The sequence below is a fragment of the Pseudonaja textilis genome, chromosome 2, assembly GCF_049901715.1.
Source record: "Pseudonaja textilis isolate UNSWEBS1 chromosome 2, rPseTex1.2, whole genome shotgun sequence".
NCBI lineage: Eukaryota > Metazoa > Chordata > Lepidosauria > Squamata > Elapidae > Pseudonaja > Pseudonaja textilis.
Genome location: NC_141991.1, coordinates 144,385,658 through 144,413,564, shown reverse-complemented (window position 1 = coordinate 144,413,564; position 27,907 = coordinate 144,385,658). Strand labels below are relative to the sequence as shown.

The 27,907-nt window shown below is 40.6% G+C and overlaps 1 protein-coding gene across 5 annotated transcripts in view; it reads right to left on the bottom strand.

The window, feature by feature from the left end:
* The window catches only part of GRIPAP1 (GRIP1 associated protein 1), a 68,944-nt gene that overhangs the window by 24,028 nt on the left and 17,009 nt on the right, over positions 1 to 27,907 (bottom strand). For 2 of the 5 annotated variants that reach the window (XM_026711509.2, XM_087925683.1), the window contains exons 13-21: positions 20,899 to 20,991; positions 18,539 to 18,673; positions 17,096 to 17,191; positions 14,999 to 15,211; positions 14,044 to 14,157; positions 13,776 to 13,853; positions 10,749 to 10,844; positions 8,361 to 8,417; positions 6,883 to 6,982 (exon numbers count right to left, since the gene is read on the bottom strand). In XM_026711509.2, the coding sequence (XP_026567294.2) occupies positions 6,883 to 6,982; positions 8,361 to 8,417; positions 10,749 to 10,844; positions 13,776 to 13,853; positions 14,044 to 14,157; positions 14,999 to 15,211; positions 17,096 to 17,191; positions 18,539 to 18,673; positions 20,899 to 20,991 (982 nt within the window). Of the gene's footprint in view, positions 1 to 6,266; positions 6,614 to 6,882; positions 6,983 to 8,360; positions 8,418 to 10,748; positions 10,845 to 13,775; positions 13,854 to 14,043; positions 14,158 to 14,998; positions 15,212 to 17,095; positions 17,192 to 18,538; positions 18,674 to 20,898; positions 20,992 to 27,907 lie in introns of those variants that run through there. The other 3 variants (XM_026711510.2, XM_087925684.1, XM_087925681.1) reach the window with 2 other exon arrangements.

The window sequence follows — 27,907 nt, the reverse complement described above, 5'->3', positions numbered from 1 at the left end:
GTCTTGGCCACCAGCTCCCACCAGCCCCAGCCAGTACGGTCTCTTTGCAGAAATGAAGGCACACAAGTACATACGGCACCAGAAAGACAACAGCAGAAACAGAACTCTGCAGCAGACCCTGATTACTCTTTACAGTGACAAAGAATGAGAGTTATGATGGTCCTGATCCAATTCTATTCTTTTACCAGGCTTTTCTTGAGATGGGCTTTAGGTAAGCCGGATTTTTTTACAGTGTACGGAGGAATATAATAGCTTCTCTTAAAGGCCTCACTTTGTGGGAGCCCTCCACATGCTCCCACCCATATAGCTTCAAGGAGAACTAAGCTATTCAATGAATAGCCATGAATCCATATTGTAGGTTTTCTTTCTTCCCCAAATAGGAACTTCCTTATGCCAGGATATCGTCCTTACTCTGAAAGTCATCCTCCCTGATGGGCAAAGAGTTTGTCCATTACTTGCTGCCCAATTCTTTCAGTGAGTTCTTCTAAGGTCAATCCTTAACAAGAATGACAACCATTTAAGGATAGTCAGAACATCGGCCTCCCTTCAATCCCTTCCTAGACAATCAACGGAAGCCGATCGCCATCTTTGTAGTTCCTCCCTGCTTTTGGCTCGTGTTCCATTGTGACATGTTGTATGCATTCTCCCAAACTTTGATAAGTACAAAAAGAAAAATAAAACCACCCCAAGGGAAAGAAGAGCAGAGCGCACAGGCAGCAGAGTCTAAATTTGATAGCATTTCTGCAAACAGAGATCCATTTTCTCCTCCCGTGCCTCAATTAAGAAGAAAGGCTAGGTTGGAGATGGAAAAGGTATTTCTTCTTTTCCACACTGACAACATCTGCCTGCAGAGACAAATAATCTATTACAATGAAGGGCACTGTGACTTTCCATCTAGACCACCAACCAGGTTGATCCTGCATTGTTTCAGGAATTCTCTGCACCTTGTGTTTTCAAACCATCCTCCGATGCCAGAAATGGGATTTTTAGCAGTTGTCCAACCATCCAACACAACTTCAAGAGCTTCTCAAAAGGAGAGTGCTGGGTGCGTAGGAAGTGAAAGATCCTACAGCAAACACAGCAGCTGCTCAGCCTGGATGGTTTGTTTTTAATTAAATCACAAAAATAAGAGACTGGCAACCTGAACCATAGGCATCTCCCTAATTCTCTGACCCAGGCCTTAAACTACTTGTTCATTCAAGTACCATTCTTGGTTATTGAGGCTGCAAAGGCCTGTCTTTCTCCACATCCTAATCTTTTCTTTTCGCAATAGGCTAAGCTGGAGGTCACTGTTACTTTGCCAAAGGAAGAAAGAGAGAAAAAGTCAATTTTATGCTGGAAAATTGCGGAGGAGGAAAAACATTTTCTGCTTTGCACAGGCACAGCACACAAAAACAACAAAGGAGAAACTCAGAAAATTAAGAAAATATTTCTGGTACTAGGAGACCTAGAGGGAAAACAGCAAAAAAACACCTTTAGTTTGTAGGCTACCTGGGGTTCAGGAAAATTGTTTGCTTCAGCCTTACTTTAAAGAGGGAGAATTATAGATGGTGTTTTATACAACTAGCAACCCCTTTTATAAAGCTGAGGGAAGAGCAGTTTAGAATGGATTGATTGTGCCTATAAAAATCATATTTCACAGTTCCAAGATCAATGTGTGCTGAAAATATTTTTATCATCTTTCCCAGTCAGGGCATGGCTGTGATTAAGGAAAAGACCCAATGACAAGATTAACACCAATGTTCCTCCAGCTGTTTCAGATGTATAAGCAGCAGGATCAATAAGCATGGTAAATAGCAAAGATCAAAGGACATGTAGTTCAGCAACAACAAGAGGGCCCTAGTGCACCTAAATAACTCCATTCATGGATGTGGCTTTGTACATGCCGTGCAGAAGACACAAATTTGAGCAAGAGGAATCCTTAGGGAAATGACTAGACTTTCTAGGTACCAGACAGCAATTTAGCAGGTTGTGATTTAAAAACCCTCATTTTGTCCACTGGCAAAGGCAGCCAAGAAACATGGCTTCTGGGCCACACGTGAATGGAACTCTCTCCGAAGTTCTCAATACACTTCACTGAGGTGGATTCTCCTAGTTCTGAAACCTAACCGTGTCATTCATATATTACCAGTGGGCAGAGATGCCCAAATGAAGGGCTACCCTAAGGAAATAGTCTCTTCCCCACCTTCATCCATTCTACTTCACCTGCCATCCTGACTAGGCGGCCCGGCTCTGCTGCAATCCAAACCCGTCATGTCCTCTTTCCCCATTCAAGCAAATGCAACACAATACAGTAATTGCCTGTTCCAGCATCCTCTCTCTTCCCAGAAGACTCACTGAGCTGACCTAATGTTTTAATGCTTATTTCCCTGGGAGCAATTTCAACTCGCCTGGTTCCCCCTCCCTCCAGACCCCACACAGCTGGGACAGCCAGGTGTCTGACTGACTGCTATACAAACTGGACAGCTGGCTTCCTATTCCTGTGGTGTCTGGCAGTTGGAAAAGCATCTTTTCTCCCTCCTGGAACACAGCTTATTTTCTTGGCAATGCTGATCCAGGAGTTCTCAAAACTGCTGCCGGTGCAAGTTCTGGAAATAGACCTGTATTTTGCTTCAAATATTTCATTTGTTCCCAGGATTGAATTTACATCTTTGAAGAGATCTGTCAGGATTTTTCCCTTTTACCTGCCAAACAAAACAATTACCTTCTCAACGTTGTTGGAAAAAAGCACTTATGGAAAAATCAGAAGATGATTTTTGCATGAAAAGATTCATGAATCTGATTGCTGATACAGATCACATATTCCTAGGCTGTTGTTTTTTTTTTTTAAAAAAATTCAACATGTAAGGATGTATCCATGAGATTATTTCTTTTGATCCACGAATTTGACCTAGTGAGCTTGAGGTCTGCTTGCTCCTTTTCTACAACATCTTACCCCAGTTTGAATCAATCTCTAAACTCAAGTCAAAGGAATTTTCTAAAAACCAAGGTGGAATAGCTACAAGCTTTACCTGTTGAAATGTAACAGTTAATTTAATGCTCACATGAAGCAGTTTTTCATTTTACATTAGCTTGCAAGAATCTTACCTATCCTTGGTTCCTGCACCTATGGCACATTTTGAAAGTGCTCATGAGATTCAAAACAAAAGGTACATATGTGCCTACTCTCCACATTACATGGTCATGGTTGTATATATGCACCATGCTTCTCCAGGAACCCAGGGCAAAAAAAGTTTACAATATGGTAGGAAGCATAGCATTCTGCTCTCAGAGAAGGTCAGGCCATGTGTTTGTGTACTTATTTGCTTTTTTGCGATGCTTCTGTACTGCCGCAACCCAGCACAATTTTTGATGGCTTACATAAGAGCAATCAGAACAGTTAAAACAGAATCAATGCTGAATTAAAAAAATACACCATCAGATAATACTAACTCAATGGTGTCTAGTCTTCCAACAGCAATTACAAATGGAGCCCTGTATGAAGTGACAATGTTTTTAACCGCCTTCCTACAGCACATCAGGGCAGGTTCCAAATACATTTCTAGGAAATGGCTACTCCACAGTGAAAGTGTTATCACAGAGAAACTCTGCTTCTTGGTGAGCCCTAGCTCATCAACCTGAGGCAGGAGATATGGAAAGAAGGGGGGGACGGTCCCTCCTTTCTCAGAGTGAGGATGCGAGGCAGTCCTAGAGATACCAGGTAGCCAAGGGCTTTATAGCTTACAATTAGCCCTTTTGAATCACACCCAAAAACATATTGGAAGCCAATGCAGGCCCTGCAAGAAGACCTTCACTGTTTCAACTCCTTCCCTCAAAACGAAGCTATAGAGTGCTGCACACCAGAACAACTAGACACAAGGACAGTTTTATTCCCAAAAGCCATCACTCTGCAAAACAAATAATTCCCTCAATACTGTTCAACTATTACAAAGTATGCACTACTATTACTGTGAATCTTCTCATCACTCCTTACCACCCATCCCTTCCCATTTGTGACTATATGACTGTAACTGTGTCGCTTGTATCCTTACGATTTATATTGACTGTTTCCTAGTATGATTTGATTGCTTATTGTATCTGATGACTATCACTAAGTGTTGTACCTTATGATTCTTGACTCTTGACTCTTTTCTTTTATGTATGCTGAGAGCATTTGCACCAAGACAAATTCCTTGTGTGTCCAATTACACTTGACCAATAAAGAATTCTATTCTATTCTATTCACATGAGTATGATGGCTTACACACACTAATCAACAGCCAGTTGCATTTTGCACCAATTTCATTTCCCAGCCTTCGTAGGTAGCCCTAGGTAAAAACCATTGCAGTTGTCTAATTTCTAGTTGATGAGGGTGTGAGTTACCTTCACCAACCTCTCCCTCTCCAGGGCCACAACCTGCACATCAGCTGAAATTGGGCAAAGGTTCCCTTGATCGCAGCTTCTAACTGCAGGTCTAGTCTAACAGTAGCTAAGAATCCAGGAAAACTCGTAATCTGCTTCTTCGCAACCCAGAATAATAATAGGAGCTAATAAGAGTCAGAATTTAACAATAAATAAATAGCCTTCTGATGTGCTAGAATTCTGTTTGTTTCATCTGCACCCAACAAGGAAGCAACCAGCTGACCTCTCTGGCCTCTCTTTCTCTACCTATTGGAAACACCCACCCAGAAAAGAGCAGGAACCCCATACAGTGCCTCCCTCCTCCAGTCCTTGCAGATAACTCAGAAGTATATCATGGTTCATTGGTACTACATGATAAGGAATCAAGAAGGATGCACTTCTCCATTGCTAACAAAGCCAACAAAAGCCATTCATCAGTGTAACCTGTTCCATTTTCCATTCTGTTTCCAGGTCTGAATCCAGAGTAAAAAAAGAGGTCAAGATAATCTACTTCTCTTGAATTCTGCAGCTGATGCCTCCTCTACACCCTTCCTACTACAGGGAAGATTGGAGATGTGGAGATGTAGTGGAAGCTGTCCAATGCTTGGATCCAAAAAAGGCGTCTTTTACAAGAAATACACTACAGCTATAAGGCACCTTTCTCCTAGTGACCACTTTCTGAATTCAACTAGTAGAGCTGGAATTCACCCCACAAGTGGCGGATCTCATGCCACAGTCCATCTTATATCCTTCCCTTAGAACAGGGGTGTCCAAGTCGATTTCTTTGGAGGCTGCATCAAGGTTGTGCTTGACCTCAGGGGCTGGGGTGGGCATGGCCATCTTGACATCACTCGTGTCGGGGGCGTCTGTGGTGGCCTGTGCGCTCTGCCAGTGAAAATGGGCTCCCGAGCTCCGCTTTTGGCCACAACAGCCTCCTGCTATCCTCTGCCAGTAAGAATGGAGCTGGGGGGGATGCGCACATGGCAAAGGGCAGCCAGACGCCATCGCGGCTGAAAATGGAGCCATACATGGCCCTCCCAAGCTCTGTTTTCACTGGCAGAGGCACCACGGACCGGTCCTTCACTGTTCTCAGGGCAGCCCCACAGGTCAGATCTAAGCACCCTGTGGGTTGGATCCAGCCTATGGGCCTTGAGTTTGACATCCCTGCCTTAGAGTCTAAAAACCAAAATGAATCCCAGATAGCATTACAGAATATTATCCAACCAACTTTTCCTATTCTGCCCACGTAGAGCTCAGATTTTTGCATGTACAAGCCATTTTATCGGCAAACCATTGCAAAAGTAACTCATAGCAGCTGCAGATGGATCACTGCGCCTGCTCTTTCTCCACAGGGAGCAAAGGTAGAGAAATTGCTGGCACTTGGCTGCCTTCACCACAAAAGCCTGAACTCCAACAGAGATTTACGTGTAAATGTGTCTTTCAAAGCAATTTTCTAAAATTCCCAAAATACATTTTGAAAAAAAACAACATGCTGAATTAGTCATATGTTTAAACAAAGGGAATGCTTTTAAGGTCGTTGAGTTTTGTTTTGAAGACAAAGTGACTTAAAGTAGGAATATTACTTAAATGAGCAAAATGTAAACCCACTAAAACTACTCAGTACTAAATAGATTCTAGACAAGGGGTTGAGGTTACTCAGACGCAAAGATACTTTCCAATACCAAAATTCAGAATTAGAAGCCAGCTTTGCATTTGAGAATTAATGGCTCCAATGGCTTGCAAGGCTGGGCTACCAGCTAAACTACTGTATATAGTTGTAATGCCCCGGGGCGTGGCACAAAGACAACACAGTCAGATAATCAATAAGAGTCCCTTTATTATCTCCAACTTTGCCCCCAGTGTCCAGGTTACCTTCGGGCTGGAGAAAAACTCTCCCAGAAACAGCCTTTGACTGCAGAAAATTCAGTCCAAAACAGGGTAAACACACACTGTAACTTAAAAGTCCAAATAAGCCAAACTGAAGTAATTAGTTTGGCAGGGCAGGAGCAAGAACTTCAGACTTGAAAGCAGGGCAAAACTCACATGGTTGGGAAGACGCCAGGAACACAGATAAGTCACGGCAATACAAGATAAAGTCATATTTGCTCCCAACAGCTTGCCTTTTTTATAAACTGTGTTCCCAGCTGTAGCTAATGAAGGGAATCAGGGCCTTTTCCTCCCCCGTAAGCCATGCAACCCACGTTGCTCTCTTCTCCGTTCCTCTCTGCATGCCCTAGGATGAAAAGAGGGTGGGCCTGGGTCTTCCCTCTCCCTTGTTCACCTCTCCCCTGGTCTGCCCAGCCTGACTTTGCCCTTCCCCAGTTTCCTCCACAGCCAATGGAGAGACACCCCCATTCCCTGTCAGCTGTTCGGCTTCCTCCTCAGAGTCACGATTGCGACAGGGGGATGACAATAGTGTAGAGGGTGGGAGGAAACCAAATGCCTATATACACAAAGTCATTGTCCCCTCTCCCCTCTGCAGCCATGAGGGTCATCTCTTACCTGTCCTGCTCTTGCTGTTGGTCAAGATCTCTTGCAGGCGCTCCTGAAGTTTATCTGCTCGCTTCCTTTCTAGATGAAGTTGTCTTTTGAGGTCCTTCAGCTGTTCATGGGGAAAAGAGAGATGTGGAGGAAATCAAGGCTGGATTCACTGATGCTTAGTCCCACCACTGGCTGTCTCACCCCCAATTTTTGCACAAGATAAGCAAAGAAGCCCACTATTCAGCAGATGCATAATATAGGAAGGCCTCAATTAGCTAACATAATTGGGACCAGGAACATGGTCATAAAGTGAAAAATCATGTGACCATGCCGACTTATAATAGTAGTTCTGGCAGTGCCAGTTGAAGTCATTAAGTGAACTGTGCAGTCATTAAATGCAATATCACATGACCGTGACTTGTGATTTCCTGCCAGATTCCCCACTGACTTCGCTTGTTGGAAGCCAGAAGTGAAGATTACAAATAGCAATCATGTGACTGCAAGACACCATGACTGTCCTAATTGTGCATCAACTGCCAAGTATACGTGATCATGGGGGGACTACAAGAACTTTAAGGAACAGCCGTAAGACCCCCCTTATTCAGTGCCACTGTAACTCTGAACGATCACTGAATGAGTGATCATTAAGGTCTACCTGTACTTCTCTTTCATTAGTGTTGGGCTACCATTACCCCAAAAGATAAAGACTTGTGAAGACTTGTGAAGGTGTCGTTTTAATTTCTGTAGGTAGTACATTCTGAGAAATCTTGGAATCACAACACTGCAATTAAGGCCAAAAAATACCACAAGAGCAGTTTTGAAGACTTTGGAATTGGGCATTGGCTAGACATCTGCATGATTTAGCAATCTGCAATTGGTGGCATGTACTGGACGGAAGGAAGAGGTTTTCCAGTCATGTCAACACCATGAGAATACCATCCATCCAGTGAAGCTTCTCCAGCTTCTGGAATAATCTTTATTCAAGCAACTCACACTCTGGTTACTTAAATAAGCAGCAACAGTGAGGAGAACTCAGACCAGTATGAAATATAGCTCAGTGGAGTAACAGAAGTGGTCATAGCTCCATTGCAATTTCATGCATTTAAGGTGAAGGGATTTCATCAGTTGGGTGTTTGTTCTATTACCCTAGTAAAAATAAAATAAAAATCTTTTCCAGAAAACCAAATAGTTCTTGTTTGTCAGCTTCACAGGGCCTGATGTTTCCAACCGTCCTTTTTTTTAACTGTGGTGGTAGACTGGAATTTAGCAGGCTTATCTTAAAGCCTGCCAGCAATTCTCAACATCACATTTCCTTCAGGTTTCACAAAGAGGATGGCACAAAAATGTCCTGTCTTGATAAAAATCATCTCAGAGGTTAATAGAAAGAGGCAAAGAACAACAAGCTGACTCTCACAGTAGCTCAACCAGCAAGGCCAAGTATGATGTACACACACTTTCATATCCCCGCCCAATTTCCATGTAGAATCCCTCCAACTTACTGCTGCACTCCCTTTCTTCTCCAGGATCCGTTGCCCATCTACTGTGTCCTTCACTTCCTGCCAAAGAGACATGGACTTTTCACTTCGTAAGTCAAAATGATACATCTCATCTTTACAATGCTCTACCTCTTTGTAAAGCAGGACCACTGAGCTACAAGTGGTAGGATCTCTTCATATTCCAGGGGTGGGATAGAAGCAACGTTTCTACTACTCTGAAAATGCCATACTATGAAAGAAAGAAAAAAAAATGCACCAAAGCTGTTTCCCCTAGCTTTATCTCCAATCCTGGTCATATTCTAGGAATTCATTTTTTTCTTTCCCTTAGCCCGTCCTATATTTTACAATTAGCCCATCTACCACAAAAAGGGGTACAATCTCAAATTGTCGAAAAAGCACAGAGAAGACTTTTGAGAAGTGTGTGGCAACTTAATAAAGCAGGAGCTTAGTCTGAGAAAACAAGAAAACAAGAGAAAAAAACCCCTCATTTCTATATAGCATTGCTTCGTTTGGCAAGGACTGAAAAATAATAACTTTACAACTTCTCTCAATTTGTGCTGCTGTTTGTATGATGCTCTTTGCCATTATTAGTTTGGAATTTCTTATAATAGTATTTCATCTGGATTTATTTTAGCATGTTTGTTCTTATTTTTTGTCCTCGACCACAATGGAGCCCCAAATTTCTGTGGGTGAGACATTTGTTAAGAGAGTTTTTGCCCCATTTTATGACTTCTCTTGCCACAGTTGTTAAGTGGATCACTGCAGGTGTTAAGTTAGTCACATATGGTTGTTAAGTGAATCTGGCTTCTCCACTGACTTTGTCAGAAGGTCACAAAAGGTAATCACATGACCCCGGGACAGTACAAACATCATAAATATGGTGAACTACTTGCCAAGCATCTGAAATTTTAATCACATGACCATGAGGAAGCTGCAATGGTCATAAGTCATTTTTTCTAGTGATGTTGTAACTTGAAATGGTCACTAACTGAACTATTGTAAGTTGAGGACTACCTGTACTTATTGTTCCTCTATTATACACATATATAGAAGAATGTATTGTTTCTATTGTATTAATATAATTATCTAATGTATTATTTCTCATCCAAACTAGACTGTGTTGTTTCTCTATGTCATATAATATATATGGGTATATGCATAATTTTGTATGTATTTATTTATTTAGTCACATTTATGTAGTGTACATTGGTGCTAGTGACCCTTTGAGAGCTGTTTGCAATGAAATTTCATTTTAATGAATGCCAATTACTGTACATTCAAAGTGACAATTCTATCTTTCTGTCTGTCTGTCTGTCTGTCCGTCTATCATCTATGTATCATCAGGTGTTTTGTTTATATCTGGCTTTAGGTCTGTAATAAATTTAACTGGTGGAGAAAGAAACTAAAGATTGCCTCAATTTGGTTTGCCTAGGCATAAGACGGAAGGAAAAGAGAAATGTGATTGGGCTTTCAAGATTTTGTTATTCTAGTTCAGGGGTCCCCAAACTTGGCAACTTTAAGACTTGTGGACTTCAACTCCCAGAATTCTGGGAGTTGAAATCCACAAGTCTTAAAGTTGTCAAGCTTGGAGACCTCTGTTCTAGTTCATAATAATAAAGAGAATTCTGCTGTTTCTTGTGGTGTCTGTTTCCTAACTTGGCCTACCTTGAAGGGCTGACAACAATCCTTTTTGTCTAAACTGGGATAAGGGGATTCCTGAATAATTGCACTGGGATTATTGAACTAAAGGCCAGTACACTGAGACCATTGACACCTTCCATTAGCTACAGGAAAGCAGATTTTTTTGCTCTTCTAGCAAGTCAGAGCCTATATGGCCACATCCAGAAATTAAAAAAGGGCCAACTGTAGCGACTTTGCTTCCATCCTTCCAACTCAAAAGAAAGCTTGCCGAGTGTCAAAATACGCTTCTTCCCTTCTTCCCTCTTTCCCTTTGGCATCATATTTTCCTGCTTTTATACACAGCTGCCATAGTGAATTCCCGCACTAGGCAGAGGGTTGGTTTAGATGCTCCCCAAGGAGATTCCTTCCATTCCTTGCATTCTGTGATTTAATCTTTCTCTTGAATATGATGAGCTGTTCTACACTCAGATCAGTTTCCTTCTCTCCAAACCAGGAACAGCACTGTTTGGAAGCCTGTGTTCTTGTCACTCCAGGAACTACCACAAAACCCTCAGTTTGAATACATGAATTGGAGAGAGCTAGCAGCACCATCTATCTACCCATGCCAGTGTACTGCAACCACACTGGAGGAGGAGACATAATTCAGCAGGTGGGCAAGTCCTGGCAGGAAGTGAGGGAACAGATGGCCGAAGGAAGTGCGTCCTGCCAACCAGTTCCTGCAGGAAGCTGGCAGGCTCAGGGCATACACACCTGCTTCAGCCGGTTGACTGTGTCCATGTGCTCATTCCTGGCTTTTTCAATCTCTCGCAATTTCTCCTTAGTTGCCTCCACCTCCTGGTCTTTTAGCTGCAGAGGAAACAACCCAGTTGGAGCAGGAGAGACCAGGAGCAAGGTAGTTAAAAGGCAGAATAAGGTTCCTATATTATTCCTCTCACATGGAAAATGCCAGCGGCTGAGAAAGGACATTTTCAGTGGAAAAGCACAAAGTGCCTGGCTAAAATTCTACTGTGTAGCTACACTTCATCACTGCAGAAAAAAAGCAGCTAACATGTGAAAGGAATCCAAGTGGCAGCAATGGAGAAAACTGCAAAAGCGTAAAAAAGGAGAAAGGCTAGTTGACATATTGCTTGCTCGCTCACTCACTCACTCATTCATTCATTCATTCAAATTTCTATAGCCACCCATCCAGGGGTGGGATTCAAATTTTTAACAACCGGTTCTGTGAGCGTGGCTTAGGCAGTGGGCGTAGCTTGGTGGTCATGTAACTGGGTGGACATGGTTTGGTGGTCGTGTTATTGGCTGGGTGTAGCCAACTGAATATCATTCACATCAAGGCACCATCTCCTCTCATGACTGTGAGCATGCTGCAACAGTCGTAAGTGTGAAAAATGATCCTAAGTTACTTTTTTCAATGCCATTGTAACTTTGAATAGTCATTCCACACAAGCAAAGTACCAGCAAAGGAGGGGAAAAAATCTCCAGAGAAGTTCCTGAGACAGGAAGTCTAGTCCTGACAAGAATGTAATAAGGGGTAACGGAGAGGCAGTTTCTGTAAGCAACACCAGAATGTTTCCTTCCTGCCTTCCTTACAGGATTAGGCCAGTAATTTCTTCTAACAACTAGTTCTCCAAACTGCTTAGAATGTTAACAACCGGTTCTAGCAAATAGGTGCGAAACTGGTAGAATCCCACCCCTGCACCCATCTCAATAATTCTCCTTTCCAAGCGCTCTGATCCGCTGCTCTGCACATTACCTGCAAATACCCCATTCAGTTCCAACAGCAAGAACTGTTAAATCTTAGAGCTGCTGGACATGGAAATTTCAATCTTCAGGCCAATAGCCTGCATTTATAATCCAAAGAAGATTCAGGGATTCTTTAAGGAACTCTGATGGATGTTGGGTAAGTACGGTATGATTTTTATTAAAACAGTCCTAGTTATCTTCCCTTCCCATCATCCCCCCTTGCCACCATAAACATGTGGAGAAGTGCATGGATCATCGTGGTGAAACTCACAATAGCTAAACAGATTTCAATCTGTCAAGTAGGACCTCTCTTTCTGGAGCCAAAAGACTGATCATATGAGATACTGGTAGAAAGGAGAATCAGCACCATGGTTTACACAAAAGTAACACTCAAGTTTAAAGTAAGCTCCAAAGACCCCTTTAAATTATAACACTTAACAATAACACTTAGACTTATATCTAAGGGACTTACAGTTCTCTCTAAACCAGGGGGTCTTTAAACTTGACAGCTTTAAGACGTGTTGACTTCAACTCCCAGAATTCCTCCTCTAGTCATGTTAGCTCAGGAATTCTGGGAGTTGAAGTCCACAAGTCTTAAACTTGCCAAGTTTGAAGACCCTTGCTCTAAGCTGTTTACAAAGGTAAATTATAGGTGAATCACTGCCTTTGCCAAAGGCTATTTGCTGGCTGGGAATCCTGTGGACTGTAGTACTAAATATGCCTGAGGAAGACTGATATTAACCTACCTACCCATTCCCCTGTAGAACATACAAAACAAACACCAATAAAAAGTAGATCAAAATTTTTCCTCAGCAATATTATCTCAAAAGCACTTGAGCATTTGTTACCAGTTGCCTCAGTTCCTTCCTCTTTTTAATTAAAGAGAAAGGCGACGATAAGACAAGTTGGAAAAACTGCATTTACATAGTTACTGTTGCTGTTTTATTGATTTGAAAAGCTTGAACAAGAGAAGACAGCAGGGAGCAGCAACTCAAAAGGCTTTTTTTCCTAGACGATATTTGCTTTTCCAAGGATGATCAGGGCATCTACCAGAGATTTTCCAGTAGAAATCTTATTTTAAATATGGACATTTCTTCACCCTTCTGACATTTGCTCAGGCCTAGTCCCACAGCAGTCTAACCTCAGCCAGGTTGGAATATAAGTTACAATTAACAGATAAATGCTCACATCCTGCATATTTTAAAGGGTTTCAATGACAAAGTGTTTGCACTTGAGTTTACTGTGAAAGTCTTGAGCAGTTTGTCATTTTTCAGCCTTCCTCTCAGTGACTGTTTAATCAAAGGAAAGATTGATATTAACGACAAGGATAACATTTCTCCCTACAGCAATCCAGTCATGGAATTTTACCCCCCAAAAGTCTATCTAAATCAATGTTCTCAGACACCAAGCAAAAAACTTTTTAATTTAAAAACTCAGACATATTATGTACCATTTTCAATTTTTTAATATGCTCTTTTAATTTTGATTTTTCCGACTATAGCTGTAAACTCAGTCAGGAACCCAATTTGATTTTAAAAAAAAACCTAATGTAAAAAGATTTCAGAAAAAGTCATTCATTCACATTAATGAAAGAGGTTCTTCTTGAGCATTTCAGAAAAGCTCCACTGCATAATTTTTAGAATTGTTCTGTGTGGAGAACCTGTTGCCCTCCTGATTTTATGAAATACAATTCCCAGAATCCCTCACATCAGTCTCATTGGCTGAGACTGCTGGGAACTGAGGACCAACACTGAGGGCTACAGATCCCCTAGCCATGTCCTACATTAACCATGTCCAGAAGGGACCAGAAATTCATTAGACTTTGTAGTCAATCCAATGTAGATAAAAACAAGTTGTTTTTCACATCAGCCCGTATCAACCATTGGTTGCAATAAATCATACTTTAAATGGCAGAAGCAGACAAAACCCCTTAACTGAAAAATTTGCAGTGTTATGCCAGACAGCATGGAGGGAAATAAATCTCTGTCACTTTTCATGCCTGGGGAGGAATAGATAATTCACAGCCCCCAATACCTGTAAATCAGCTGCATGCTGCTCTTTACAAATTCTCAAGGCTTCCATGTGTTCCTGCTGGTGCTTCTCTATCGATTCCTGGGGAAGAGGAAGAAAATCAGAGCCCCAATAAAAGCCTTGAAAGCGAACCTAACTGGCCCATCCACAGAATGCCACTTCTACTTTATGTCCCAATACTGAAATGTAAAGCTGAATCAATAGATAGACAAAAACTGGATTTGTGCAACTGGAAAGGTATTGCTATTCCATTTCTCTTCCAAATCAGTACCTCTGCCTCTTTAAGCCGCCGTTCGAACCAGCCCTTGGTGCCATCCATGGATTGGATCTGGAGCCGTAGCTCTTCCACAGTTTGTTGCATGGATTCCAGTTCTTGACTACGAGCCTGATGAAGAAGAGGAAGGAAAACACTGCAGACAATTCCAAAAGGAGAGGAAATTCAAGATACCTAGAGGAGGGGTCGCCAACCTTTTGGACCTCAGGGACCACTAAGCTCATAATTTTAAATCTCGCGGACTACTAATATGAATTTTGACTGACGGTGGCTTGCAGACGTTGGTGGGAAAGTCGGTCCCGTATTCCAGAGCTGCAGTAGTCACACGACTGGCCTTTCACCGGTCTGCCATGGATGAGCAAGGCGGATTTCCCTCCCTGCCGTTGGTCTTACCTTCCAGTTCCAGCTCGCGTGGCTTTACTCAAGGTAAGGTTTGCGCTCGGCCAAAGGGTGGGGGCCAGTGGATGGGCAGGCGATGTGGGCAGTGCAGCCTTGTGTTCCCACGCAGCCTGAATTAATTGCTTTGGGGGGTTGCTTTGGGGGGGGGGGCATTTCTCTGCGGACCACCAAAATTTTCTCGTGGACCACCACTTGGTGACCACTGACCTAGAGGGGAAACCCCACCCACCCACCCCAAACATAACAAAGTTTCACTATTTTAGTGTGAGAGCCAAAGCTCCCTTGGTGATTCTTCCTCAACAAAACCAGTGATTTCATTTCTTGGCCCCAATGTAAACATGCATGTTAACAGTTGTAACCTGGACAGCAGCTTGCCTAGAAGTTTTAGCTGATCAATTTTAGACAATCGTTGCTGCTTGCTCCTTTTCATAAAGTTAGGGAGTTCTTCCTCCTTTAGAGAATGCGTCTTGAAATGCTCAACTTTACTGAGAAAGGCAGATCAAATATCTGGTCCTTAAACCTTGAATGTGGCCCTGGTGGTCTGAACTCATACCTTCTCCTCCTTGAGCTGGCCCCGCAGCTCGTCCTCTTGCCGTTTCTTGTGCTCGTGCAGCTCCCGCAGCTCTCGCTCATAGCGTGCCCTCACAGCCAGCATCTCTTTCTCGTGCTGCAGGCGGAGGTTACCGAGTTCTTCCTTGTGGCGCCCCTTTTCTTGCTGGGTCTCAATGGCCATCTCATCTAGCATGGCCTTGCGTTTCTCTGCTGTCTGGAAAACAGAAGGCACAGCTCAGCCCTATACCCCACTTCTGTCGTGCCCCTGGTGGAGACTGACTCTGAGGGAGAGGAGGAACAGCCAACAGGGAATGGAAGTGTGGCTCCAGAGGCTGTGGAGGAGGCTGGGGAAGGGCAGAGGCCAGCTGGGCAGTCAGAGGAGGACCCAGGCTCATCTCCTCTCCATTCTAGGGCATGCAGGGAGTGGAGGATAAGGGAGAGATGTGGTCTACTGGGGAGGAGAGGGCCTTGATCCTCTTCACGGGCTGCAGCTGTGACAACTGGATAAGAGGACAGACATGCATATGTGCCGGTGCTGGAAACAAAGCGTGGAAATATCTCTAGTTTATTGTTCCTCTCTGAGTTTGGTGTCCTTCCCAGTGTGTGTTCTGATATCTATGGACATCTTCAAGCCCTTATCTTGCCTGGTTTGTGTTGTATTTTTACTCTTTATAATTTAAACGGCATTTCCTCCTTCTTGTAACTGCTTGTGTGGGAGTTTTTTTGTCTCCAGTCAAGGATATTTGGAGCTTGGAAGCAAAGTGAAAGAATAAAAGGGGCTTCACCTGTTTTTTGTGAGTATATTTATTTTGTATCCCACCCTGGGCCATCACAACTTCCAATACAACAGGCAATAAGGATTCAGATATAAAATTCCTCATCCCTCTTTGCCCCGGAGTATAAAACCGAGTATACAGCTAGTCCTCGACTTACAACAATTCATTTAGTTCAGCCTAGGTACAATGAGGCTGAAAAAAGTGACTTATGACCATTTTTCACACTTAAGACCATTGTAGCATCCCCATGGTCACGTGATCAAAATTCCGACGCTTGGCAACTGGCTCCTACTTATGACGGTTGCAGTGTCCTGAGGTCACGTGATCACCGTTTGCAACCTTATGACAAGCAAAGTCAATGGGGAAATCAGATTCACTTAACAACCATGTTACTAACTGAACAACTGCAGCGATTCATTTAACAGCCGAGGAAAGAAAGATCGTGAAATGGGGCCAAAATCACGCAATAAATGTCTCACTTAGCAACATGAATTTTGGGCTCAATGGTGGTCGTACATTGAGGACCACCTGTGCCTTAGTTTCAATACAAGAGAATGTTTGTTGCTCAGGGCTGAACTGTAAGGTCCTTGGTGCAAAACCCACTTCTTTCTCGCACTGATGATGTTACTTAGGTAGTGAAATGTCTGCAAGAAAATAACCAAGGATCCCATATTTTAGTTTGGTTTATAAAGACCAACCTCACAAAGGCGGGGTGCAGGCATATAATATGCCCAAGATTTTAGTTAAAGATTGGTAAGGGAGGTGCTGTTTATCTTGAGAAGCATAAATAAATTTGACTATTTAGGAAGTTTGCATTTTGAGACCAAAATCCTTGGCTTCTTTAAAAACAAAAAGCACTCATTTCTGGTCCTCATAGTTGCACTGAGAAATTTAAAAAGTCTATGGGCTCTCCTGGAGAGAGTCAGGAAATCAGGTCAAAATGGAACAGCTTTCTTAGCCAGCGGATACCATTTTAACATCTTGCAACGTTCCACTAGCTACTATTCTTCCTCCAATGCCCTTATCCTATTCCTCCTTGTCCTTTCTTCTATTCTATTTTGCTTCAAATTTTATGAGCGTCTGCTCATAAGCTTAATACTGAATTGCAGTTCATTCGGAGTAGAAACTCAGAAACTCTTACCTGACCTCCTGATTTAAGGGATTTTTGCCAATGGAATCAGACAAATGGAATCAGTTTAGAAGACTCGATGCGGAAAGGGAGAAAGAAGCAGGCCACGGTCTGGCCTTCTTCTGCTCATTTACAAGTGTCAAGATCGGTGTTGTGTGAATGAGCCCCAATGTATACCTCCACTCTAGTTTACCTTCCGTACTTCATCCAGCTCTTGTAATAATCTCCCTTTTTCCTGCACAAGTTCTTGAACTTGCTCCATAAGACGAGTATTGCCCCGGAGTGACTCCTACAATAAAAGATGAAGGTAATGAAAAATCCTATTTTCTAAGACAGGCCTTTTGTTTATCGGCACCGCGGTTACATCAGAGGCTGTCCACTGCCTCTGACAGAAGACGACAACGACACCAATAAACCAAGAAGATCTATCACAAAACAGCCCGAGCCAGATTTGATATTGTTGGACTATCAAAAGGATTATAGTTACCAGCTGCATAAAGCACTTTGAACATTCCACTTCAATTCTACACTTAGGTTAAGCCCTTGAAAGTGAGAGCGAAAACTTTTTCGGCTTGGGAATATGTTAGGTAAATTACCTAGCCTCCTTTCACACTGACGAATTTAAAACAAGATTCGGGATTAAAATAACCAATCGTTTGAAAGGAAATTATGTGGGATATTGGGAAGAACTCTGCTAACACACCAAAATGGCGGCTGGAACTCAGGTAGCAGTTGGAAGGCCATCAAGAGTAGGAGAAAGAAACCAGTAAAGGAATCAAACAGTCAGAAGGTGAGTGTAAAAACTGAAATTTATTTATTTAGAAAATTTATATTGTCACTTACTTGCACATGGTGACTCAAGGCGGCTTATAAGGATATCAAAACACCATATAAAAGAAATAAAAAGAATAATAATAAAATAATAACCCAATCCACCCCGGTGACAACACACATTCATACTAGCCATTTAATGGGCTCCATCCTGCTCTGGGTTCCCCAGGCCCACTGGCAGAACCACATCTTCAGGGCCTTCTAAAAGAGTGTTAGTGGGGGTCAGTCTAATCTCTGGGGGGAATGCTGTTCCAGAATGAGGAAGCCACCACAGAGAAGGCCCTTCTTCTGGATCCTTCCAGATGTATCTCCTTAGGGGACGGGACTCACAACATTCCTTGCCTCCCTATTCTAGTGGGTTGGAGAGATGTGACCGACAAGAGACGTTCCCTCAGATAACCTGGATCCTCCCCACCCCACTAACCTGCTTTCCAGCTCTGTTCTCCTATGCAGGGCAACAAAAGAAGACCCAGCCGATCAGTTGGAACTCAGGAGGCAAAGAATATCTGGGGGCAGGGCCAGGTGGTATTTGCCAGTTCTCCAAACTACTCAAAATTCCCGCTACCGGTTCTCCAGAACTGGTCAGAACTTGCTGAATACTACCTCTGCCTCTCATGTCATAAATATTTAACTGCTTGCTCCTCCTTTCTCCCCGCACCATAAAGGTTCAAAATGGGGCATTCTGCATAGTGTGCTCAAGGCGATAGGAGGAAGGAAATGCAGAATATGTAAATAGCTGGCTGGGCCTTGTAAGCAGCAGCATGATACTTGGGCTATCAGTATGGACCTAGTGGCCTTGGCCCACCTGCAATTGTGTGTTGAGGTCATCCTGCTGGGCAGCCAATGCCTCCTTCTCATTCTGACACTGCTGTAGCTCATCTCCCAATGTCGCCACCTGCTCTCGCATCAGATTCATTTCTTGAGTCTTAGACGTCTGGATCTACAGGGCAAGAATGCAGCAGGACAAGAGAGCAAGGGAAAAAGTTCAGAGTCCTTTCAGAAGAAGTACATGGCACTATGATCTACCCTCCAAAGAACACCCCTGGCAAAAAGAAAACTGTGGGTTTTCTTTTTCCTTAAAAAAGAACTAAAAACCATAGATTCCCACCCTCTCCTACTACTCAAGCACATTTCCACACACCACTGAATTTTTATGTATTTTCTTTATTTTTTTTAGTTTCACAAGAATATTTTTAATTCACTGTATGTATAAAAATGAACGATGCGTCTCTGATGTTACCCATTACAGACAATCATCTGACTTCACGCTTAATTGAAGTTTACAAACCAGCTTCAAATTCCACTGACAATATGAATTATTATGATTAATTATAATGAGCGCACACACATTTCTTAACAACCAAACAATAAAATGAAATGAGAAACTGGGAGAACTGTGTGATATTGCCACTGACTCCTAGTCTCCTAATTTTGGACAGGATTGTTATCTCATCTGTATCAAGCTTCATTGGTTTAATCTCTATGAAAACCCACAGAAAAGTGTTTTTGATACAGATGAATTTTTAAATACTTTTGAAGTGCAAATTAGCCTGATTTTCTCATTTTTTTTCTTTTTCTTTTACTTAGTTTACATTCCAGAATGTGGAACTATGGAATTTATATAAATTATACTAATCTGTAGTTGAATAAGAATTCTTAGCACCAGCACATTTTTATTCGTTATCGTAGGATTATCAAAATATTCAGAAATACCAAGTGATTTCTGACTAACCAGGTTTCATTTTAAAAAGGTAAATTATAGATTTTATAATTATGTTATCATTTATAACTTGCCTTTAAAAACTAACACTTGGCTAATCAGAAATTGCTCTGAGTTTTTGGCCTACCAAAAAGAAAGAATAAAGAGGTTTGTAGTACATTTAAGCATGAAATATAGTGTAGGTCTTGCAGTATCATAGATTCCAAGGGTTTTATGCCCATTTTTCGTTACAATGTAATTATTATCCAAAAGGTGCTTAAACACAGGCCATCTTTCATTTGTGCAATAGCATCACACAATATTCTAACAACCATTTCTCCATATTCTCTTAAACCAACCTTCTCCAATCTACAGCCTTCCAGATGTGGCAGGAGTACAACTCCCATAATTTTCAACTAGCATGTCTTACATCTAGAGTTTGGGAAGGCTTAAAGTGCTGGAAGAAGTGCCAGTCTAAGGTAATGTGCCAATAATGGCACATTTTCGTACAACAGATGTGATTGTTGACACAATCTATCCATGTCTTAAAATAGGAAGAAGGAATCTTGTCCTGTTGTGAATGACAAAACTAGCATCTGTGATATTTGCATCTTTGTTATCATCATAGCACGTAATCCCCCAAGGATACATACACACAACACAGAGAAAGAGAGAGAATTATGATGCAATCTCAGTCACTTTCTCCTAAGGTGACACAGGCCACTTCACAGCAGGACAATACAACTAACTTAACAGAGCATTCCCCTCAAACACTTGATGCTTCTAATTTTGGACAACAGGATTTCCTGTTGTTTAAAGGCAGGAAACAAGTAAAAACTGTAGGCTTCATATAGGTTTAACTTAGTTTTTTTAAAAAATCAAACCAAAACAAAACAACAACTCTTCCATAGCCTAGAAGAAAGAAATCTGGGTCCCAAATCTTTCTATGACACATTCCTGGGTTGTGTTACTGCCACTTTCATTGCAATTCTTAGCCACTCAAAAAGATGCATGGCCCTGGGCTTAAATAGTTGCTCATCCTTGCTAAAGAGAAGTGCTCTGTTGTTGTGCATGATGAGGTGAGGTGAATCAGTGTGAATCAGTGTGATATAGCAGTTAAAATACCAGACCAGGCTTGAAGATGCTAACATTCAAATTCCCAGTTATCTAATGAAGCTTAGAAGATGGTTTGGAACCTGTCTATTCTTACCCTATCTTACTCAATAAGAAATGTTGAAAATGCCTGCACATTTCATATGCAGAATATACTGGGTGAAGGGAGGAATGTAAATGCAATAAATAAAACAGTAATTCTTCACACCCCAGTTGTGGCTGGTGATTTACCCTCCGTTATGCTGTAAATACCCCCTCGTAAAAATGAACAGTCACAGCTTTCAATTTCATCACCATCAACACCACCTTCTACGCCCCTCTGACTACTTGGCTCACAAGGCAGAACCTGGTACCTGTTCTAAGGCTGCAAGGTTGGTTCTCAGAGCATCATTTTCAGACAGAATGGTCTCAACCTGTTCCTGGCTCTCCGCACTTTGGCACGCAACCTGAGGGCCCACGAAGGAAAGGATGGGCAATGGAAAGGAAGGAAGGAAGGAAGGAAAGAATGAGAGGCATGGGGGGGAGGGGAGGGTGGGAGCAAAAGCAGGAGGGGAGGAGAAAATAAGGATTAAAAATAGAGCAAAACATGGAACTAGCAGTCTTGGGCAAGGGTTGTGATTGATCTTTATTTTGGTTTTAGAGAAAGCAAGCTTGGAAACAACATTTTAAAAAGAGACACATCAATTGCTATGAAAATAAAACAATTAACGAAATGAACCAGATTTCATTTTCAGTTACAAGGACAAGACACAGTTATTAGAGACTTAACATCATCGCCAAACCTGTTTGAGAAGAGAAGGTTAAAACAAAGAAAGCAAATTAAAAGGAGGGAAAGGTCCACAGAGGACAGGAATTTAAGAGAAGAAATGGGGCAATTAAATGAAAGGAGGAGAGTAATTTCATTGTTAAGTTCCTAATACTAAGAGCTAGAATATATCAGGATAGGTTTCCTGGGTAGAAACACCCCCCCTTCAAACAAATAAGGGAGGAACCCCAAATTTAGCCAACAACTTACTGTATATTATGATTGAAGCAATGTGTACAACCATTTCAGCTATAAATTACTGCATTTGAAGGAAAAATATTTCCAGAAAGTATTCAGATAAACTGTTGGGCCTGGGTTAGGCCCTTCCACCCACAAATCAATCATCATTGTAATTTCTAAACCAATATTAAATTGCAGTGGCCCTGAATATTAAAGTATTTACTATTAAATATGGGGCTCTTAGTCAAGTTTAGTCAGACCTACAAAGTATAAAGAGTAGTCAAGAGTGTGGAGTTGTGCTCAAGCCAAAAACAAAGTAGAACCATGGGCTGTGATCAGTGGTAAGATTCAAATAATTTAACAACCTGTTCTCTGCCCTAACGATTTCTTCCAACAACCAGTTCACTAAACTGCTCAGAGAGTTAACAACCGGTTCTCCCGAACTGGTGCAAACTGGCTGAATCCCACCATTGGCTGTGACTGACAAGCAGATAATGTTAGGAGCTCTGTCAATTACATTTTGACACACAATGTCATTTTAAGTACACATTACATTCCTCCAGCATGACCTTTTTCTGTATATTTTCTGCACATTTTTATTCCCTCATGTATTCCACACACCCATATTTTTTGTGGACCACGCTTGCTAAGAACGGTGCTTGCTAAGAACCATTGTGTTCCACCATTATGAAGTAGACAAAACATAATCAAAGAAGCTAAATATGCTCACAGAGTTTTAACAGACTTGAAGAAAATCCCCAAATCCAATTCGAGAACCAGAGTAGAGTGAGGTATGGAAACTAGTCACATCCATTACCCTAAGTTTTGTCTCTAGCCCCCCAAACACTGTTTAGAACTTGCTGTGCCTCTAGAGAAATCGGGACAGTTCCAAATGCTCATTTGACAGGGTAGTCCAGGGATGTCAAACTCACATCGTCACAGCGGCGTCACATGACATATCAGGACTTTTTTTCTCCCTCCTTCGCTAAATCAGGCGTGGGCATGGCCAGTGCATGATGCATCCAGTCCATGGGCTTGAAATTTGACAGCTCTGGAGTAGCCAGTCAAACCTATTTGTTTTTTCTTATTAAGGTAAGTTAGATTGGCTCCTGGTATGAATCAAAATCTATCTTACAGACGTCTTAATTCAGGGCTGGGAAATCAATCACGCTCATGACAAGATTTAACAGTTTTCTAATGCTTTGAGTTTCACAGTCAAGATAGTCATGGCCTGTATAAGCAATGGTATACAGTAAATACAGCTTTTGTTTATTAAATAGAGTAAAATCTTTCACATTGTGAAATATGGGTTGGGAAAGTATTCAAGAAGCATATGCTGAAAAATCCCAAAGATGGAGATTTCTGGTGGTTAGAGAAGGCCCAGGATCAGTGACTCCCATGACGATACCAATGGCTGAGGTCCATAAGCCAAAAGAATCAGCCTGGGATTTGCTGAAGTATTGCATAGTCTTTTCAAAATGTCAAGCTCATCTCTTGGCTAAAGAATAAAGTTTAGAATGCACCCCAAATGTAAGTTAAAACAGACAGGATGTGAAACTCAACTTAGGGATTTTAGAAATCAATGCACAATAACAAAAAGTAAAAACTAAAAATTTAAGAAACAGCCTCTTTTCCTACAAAAACATGATAAGTAATTAGTAAGTCTGATGAACAGATTCACTGTATATATTTTCCCTCCGTTTGTTGAATAAATCATTACAAGATAGCATACAGCGATTAAAAGAAGGATACAACTCTAATCTCTGATCCTGATACGCAAGATGATAAGGACGAGCACAGGAATGGTTGTAGGAAGCACAACCTGTGTGGTATGAGACATTATAGCTCTGCTTTTTAATTACACCATCCTGATTACCTTTCCTGCTCCTTTTCCTAAAAATCTGTGATATTTCTGAAAACAATTAAATTCTCTATCTAATGATATATTCACTTTTTCATCAATAATGCTGTTTTCATTAGTATGTATATTTACTATGTAAACATACTATGTATATTTGGAAAATTAGACTAATATGAATGCACTGAATTTGGACTGACAGTCCATCTTGGCCAGAGCTGTATCCTACAATATGAATATGTTTTTGAATTAGACATTTAGCCCAGTGAGAAAATACTAGAAGTAGAGCCAAATATGAAGAACAAAAATGCAAAAGAAAGAAGTGGAAACAGAAGGAGGATTCAGAAAGAATAAAACTCTTAGTAATGTATATGATTATGATCTTGAATTAAGTTAAGGGAGCAATTCTCATTCATAGCTTTATTTATAATTTACAAAATAAAGAATAAAGAATAAATGGTAAGGAGGGTTTTAACCTCATAGGAGCATGGCACAATAGATTAGCAAATTAATCAACTTTATGTTCCCATCTGAATATCTTCCAGGAAATTACAATATTCTAGCAGACAGTCTATCTCAGCCTCTATCTGCCATTTTGACAAACAATATGAAAATATAGATAAAAGTATAATTGCACAAATAGCTTCAACTACTCAAGGGTGACTGCATTTTCAGAATGGACAGCAGCTTTGATGACCAATGATATACTTTTGACCCAAAGTACATTGTCATCCAAAGATGGTAATGCAATGTTCAAATACTAGAACTTTTATGATCATACTAGATAGCCTGTCATCCATGGGGCCATCCTTACTAGATTCCTCAATGCCTCCAACAGTGACAGAAGTGCTAATGTCCAATTTTCACTAGAAAAGTTGGGATACATTTGGAGATCTATTGGCCTTGTAAATAGCCCATGTTAAACTGTATAGCAAAGTTAAAAATCAGCACAAGAAATGTTTTATGACATTTTGTATTAATGTTTGCCAAATTTCAAATCCATGGGAGTCATGGATCCCAGATTTTGGATGCATTTTATAAGTTAGCCCATTTGAGGTATTTTGCATCAAAAATTGTTACCCTATAATGCATTTTTTGTGCAACTGAAGGTTATTGGCATGAGAGTTTTAGTAGTATATAGATCTAAATGGATAACTTGTATAGATCTACAAGTTATCCATTTACAATGTTGAGGAAGATATAAGCAATACTAACTAGACCTACAAAGGCCACAAGGGCATCATGTTCAAAACACGTTCCAGATAAACACATTGCCAGTTTTCTACAAGATATAAAGAAGCACACTGAGGATCCAATCTGGAATTGAGAGACCACCATCCCATCCAAGTTTAATAAATTATTATTATTATAAAATCCAATAGGGATTCCCAAAGAGATCCATGAGATAATTTTACTTTAAAATTAAGGGAACTTTTAATAATTAAACTGGAAAAGTTAATGGTGCTATAGCCTGAAGAATTATTTTCTGATAAAATAACAATAGATGAAATATCCAATTCATGGCTGCTATGTTTTTTTTTCCAATAAAAGAGTTTAAAGAAATAATAGTTTAAAATGGAATACTGCTTACTTCACTTGCAGTAGAACAGCACTTCCATCACAATGGCATAAAACACCAAACTTTATATTATCCAAGAGGAAATGGCTTAGGGAAAAAATAAACAAAGTGGTAAAATAAATTTTACATTAAATTACGATCCAATATCAAATCAGAAGAAGCCACAGCCAGTCTATGAAATCCCATTTGCGTACCAAAGCACATGGCAAAGAAGATGTAAGGCCTCAAAAAAGTATCACTGGCAACATCTTACAAGGTTTCCCATAGCAACTCATTATGAGGATCAAGTTATGTGTAACTGCCCAGAGAAACAGCATAGACTCAGGCATCATGTGAATCTTTAAAAGGGAACCACAGAATATGGCTTTCAAGCAGAACTTGAATTATACTTGAAAGCAGGAGCCAACCATTGGCCCCACCAACCTAGGGGCACTCTGAATTTTGGTGGTAAATTGGGTAAAAGCTGGAGGTCAACCCCTTTGGAGGTCAATACATATGGATATATAATTTTTATTAAAATGGTAAAATCTAATACAATCTGAACTTAAAGAAAGAAAGAAAAGAGAATAGAATAGAGTACAAGAAAAGAAAACAGAAAAGTAGGAATATAATAAAGAAATAGCAAAGATTTTTTTAATTCTTAACATTATGATTAAATTTTCTTCAGTTCAGGATTAAAGGGCAAACTCATCTGGAATTTTCGAACTTGTTATTCCAAAGATCTCTAATAGCTTAAAAATAGTTAATGAGCAATTTCCAAAAGTGATTAGAAAATGAGGTTCGCAAACTTGGTGTCTTTTGAAAGTTTCTGCTGCAATTGTGAGCAAGATGGCTAATCCCATTGTCGCTCGGGGTTCAAACCTGCGCAAAACTGCTGTACTGGTAGTCCTCAATTTACGAGCACAACTGTATCCTTAACATCCCCTGAGGGGGGAAATTAGCCTCATCTATGTTGATTGCATCATCATATCATCAATTTCCTGTGATCAGAAGAGTCTGAGGAAAAGGTACAACTCTCAAAATCTCAAATATTCCCTCATCCCTGCTTTAAGATGAGAAAATGGGCCTCAGTACTATGGGCTTGGATGAAATTCAAGACAATTCAGTTACAGTATATTATGTGACGGGAAATAAAATATTTAGAATATATCCAAGCATATAGCAAGATAAGAGCTGGCTTCAAATGACAATGCTGAGAGTGTATTTTGCCCTATTTTCTAGCTTTGGCAGAAGGAAAACAGAAGGAAAAAAATGGATAGCTCTGAACAAAAGTCACCAACTGGTCGTCCAAATACATGTGAACCACCCAAAAGATTTTAAAATTTCATTTTTTGAGATTTTAGTTGAACTTTGCAATTCTATTTCTAGTTATAAAAGCAGGTAATAACAGTAACATTCATAGGAATGTCCATACCTCATGATTAAAATAAAACTGATGTGAAAATCCCTCGGAGCTACATGGTCCATTCACCAGAGATTAATTACCCTTCAAAACAAAAAGTGGCAACTAGGCCTTTGTTGATCAAATATTGTAAATCAAAAAACAATGGGGGCCGGGTGAGTCCCTTTTAGAGAGGAATAAGCCTGAAGCATTGCTCAAGAAATGTTGGGGAGAGGAGGAACAAAGGGAATATAACATAGTAAGAGCTCAAGGAGAAATTGAATAGCAAAAAGGAAAGGGAAAAAAAAAAGAAATCTTAAGAGTATTTCATATTAAATAGCATTTGAGTTAAATAAGTGTTCTAAACTATTTATTTTCAAAAAGAAAGAGCTTATCCAATACATATAGTTTTACATAGGAAATTCAAAGTTTTACATCCTCTGCTCCTTGGATGAAATTAAGCCTAAAATAGTATCTTGTACAGAAGAAATGAAGATTCTGATACAACGTTCTCAAAATAGCATGGCCCCCAAATCTACAGGTAAAACATATTGAATATCTTCTCTGGAGAGACTTACAATATGAATTTGATATATGAAGTTAATAGTGATAAGGAGAACATGCTAGAGGGAGAAGGCACATCGAAATTCCTTTAAAAATACATAGCTGGTTTTGCAAACATCTTTCTTTCCTGTCTCTTTCCATCCTTCTATTTGGGCAAAGCCTGATGGATGCAGTGGCATTTTCCCAATGCCTATTTTTTCAAAAGATTTAAGCCAATCGGATTGTTTTCATTTGCCGTAGGTTGAAAGTAGAGAAAATTGAAATATAATTCTTCTCCACAACCTTGAGGTAAAAAAACCCACTTCTTCCCCAGCAGTGTAACCCCAAAACCTGAAATTACTTTCCCTTTTCATTCAGAGCCTTCAAGAACAACCCAATTTAGAAAAAAAATTATGAATGGAGAAGCTTACACTATAAAAGAATTAAGATCACTGAATGAAAGTTATTCCCATGTGCAGCATATTGTTTTATTAAAAAGGAAAGTACCAGTAGTATTGTCCAGATTATTTGGACTATTTTCCCATCACTATGCCCCAAATTAGAGATTTTATAAGTACTGTATATTGTTACACTTCAACTCAGTATAACAATAAATCTGGCTTCTCTGTGCTCTCAACGCTTCATACTGAAATTCGTTTTCTTCTTGTGCTGACAGAATATATAGAGAGCAAGCAGAACTTACATAATATGTTAATGCTCTGGGTTTAAATTTTAGGGATCTGTTCAGATAACAATTCTCATTAACTGTTACACTAGCTTCACATTGCTTCTTAAATACTTAACAACGTTATAGATTTTTCCCATCCTTTGCAGTCTGTAGGATGGTTCGCTGCTCAGCTCTGCTACTGGTTCTGCAATAATGGATTTGTCAGATTTGTATGCTGCCGAATCTATACAGCAGTGTACAAATATGATATCTATTCTCACATCAGTTTACATAAGAACAGTCATTAAAATTTCTAAGGTAAACAACGTAACTAAAATATCATAGTAAA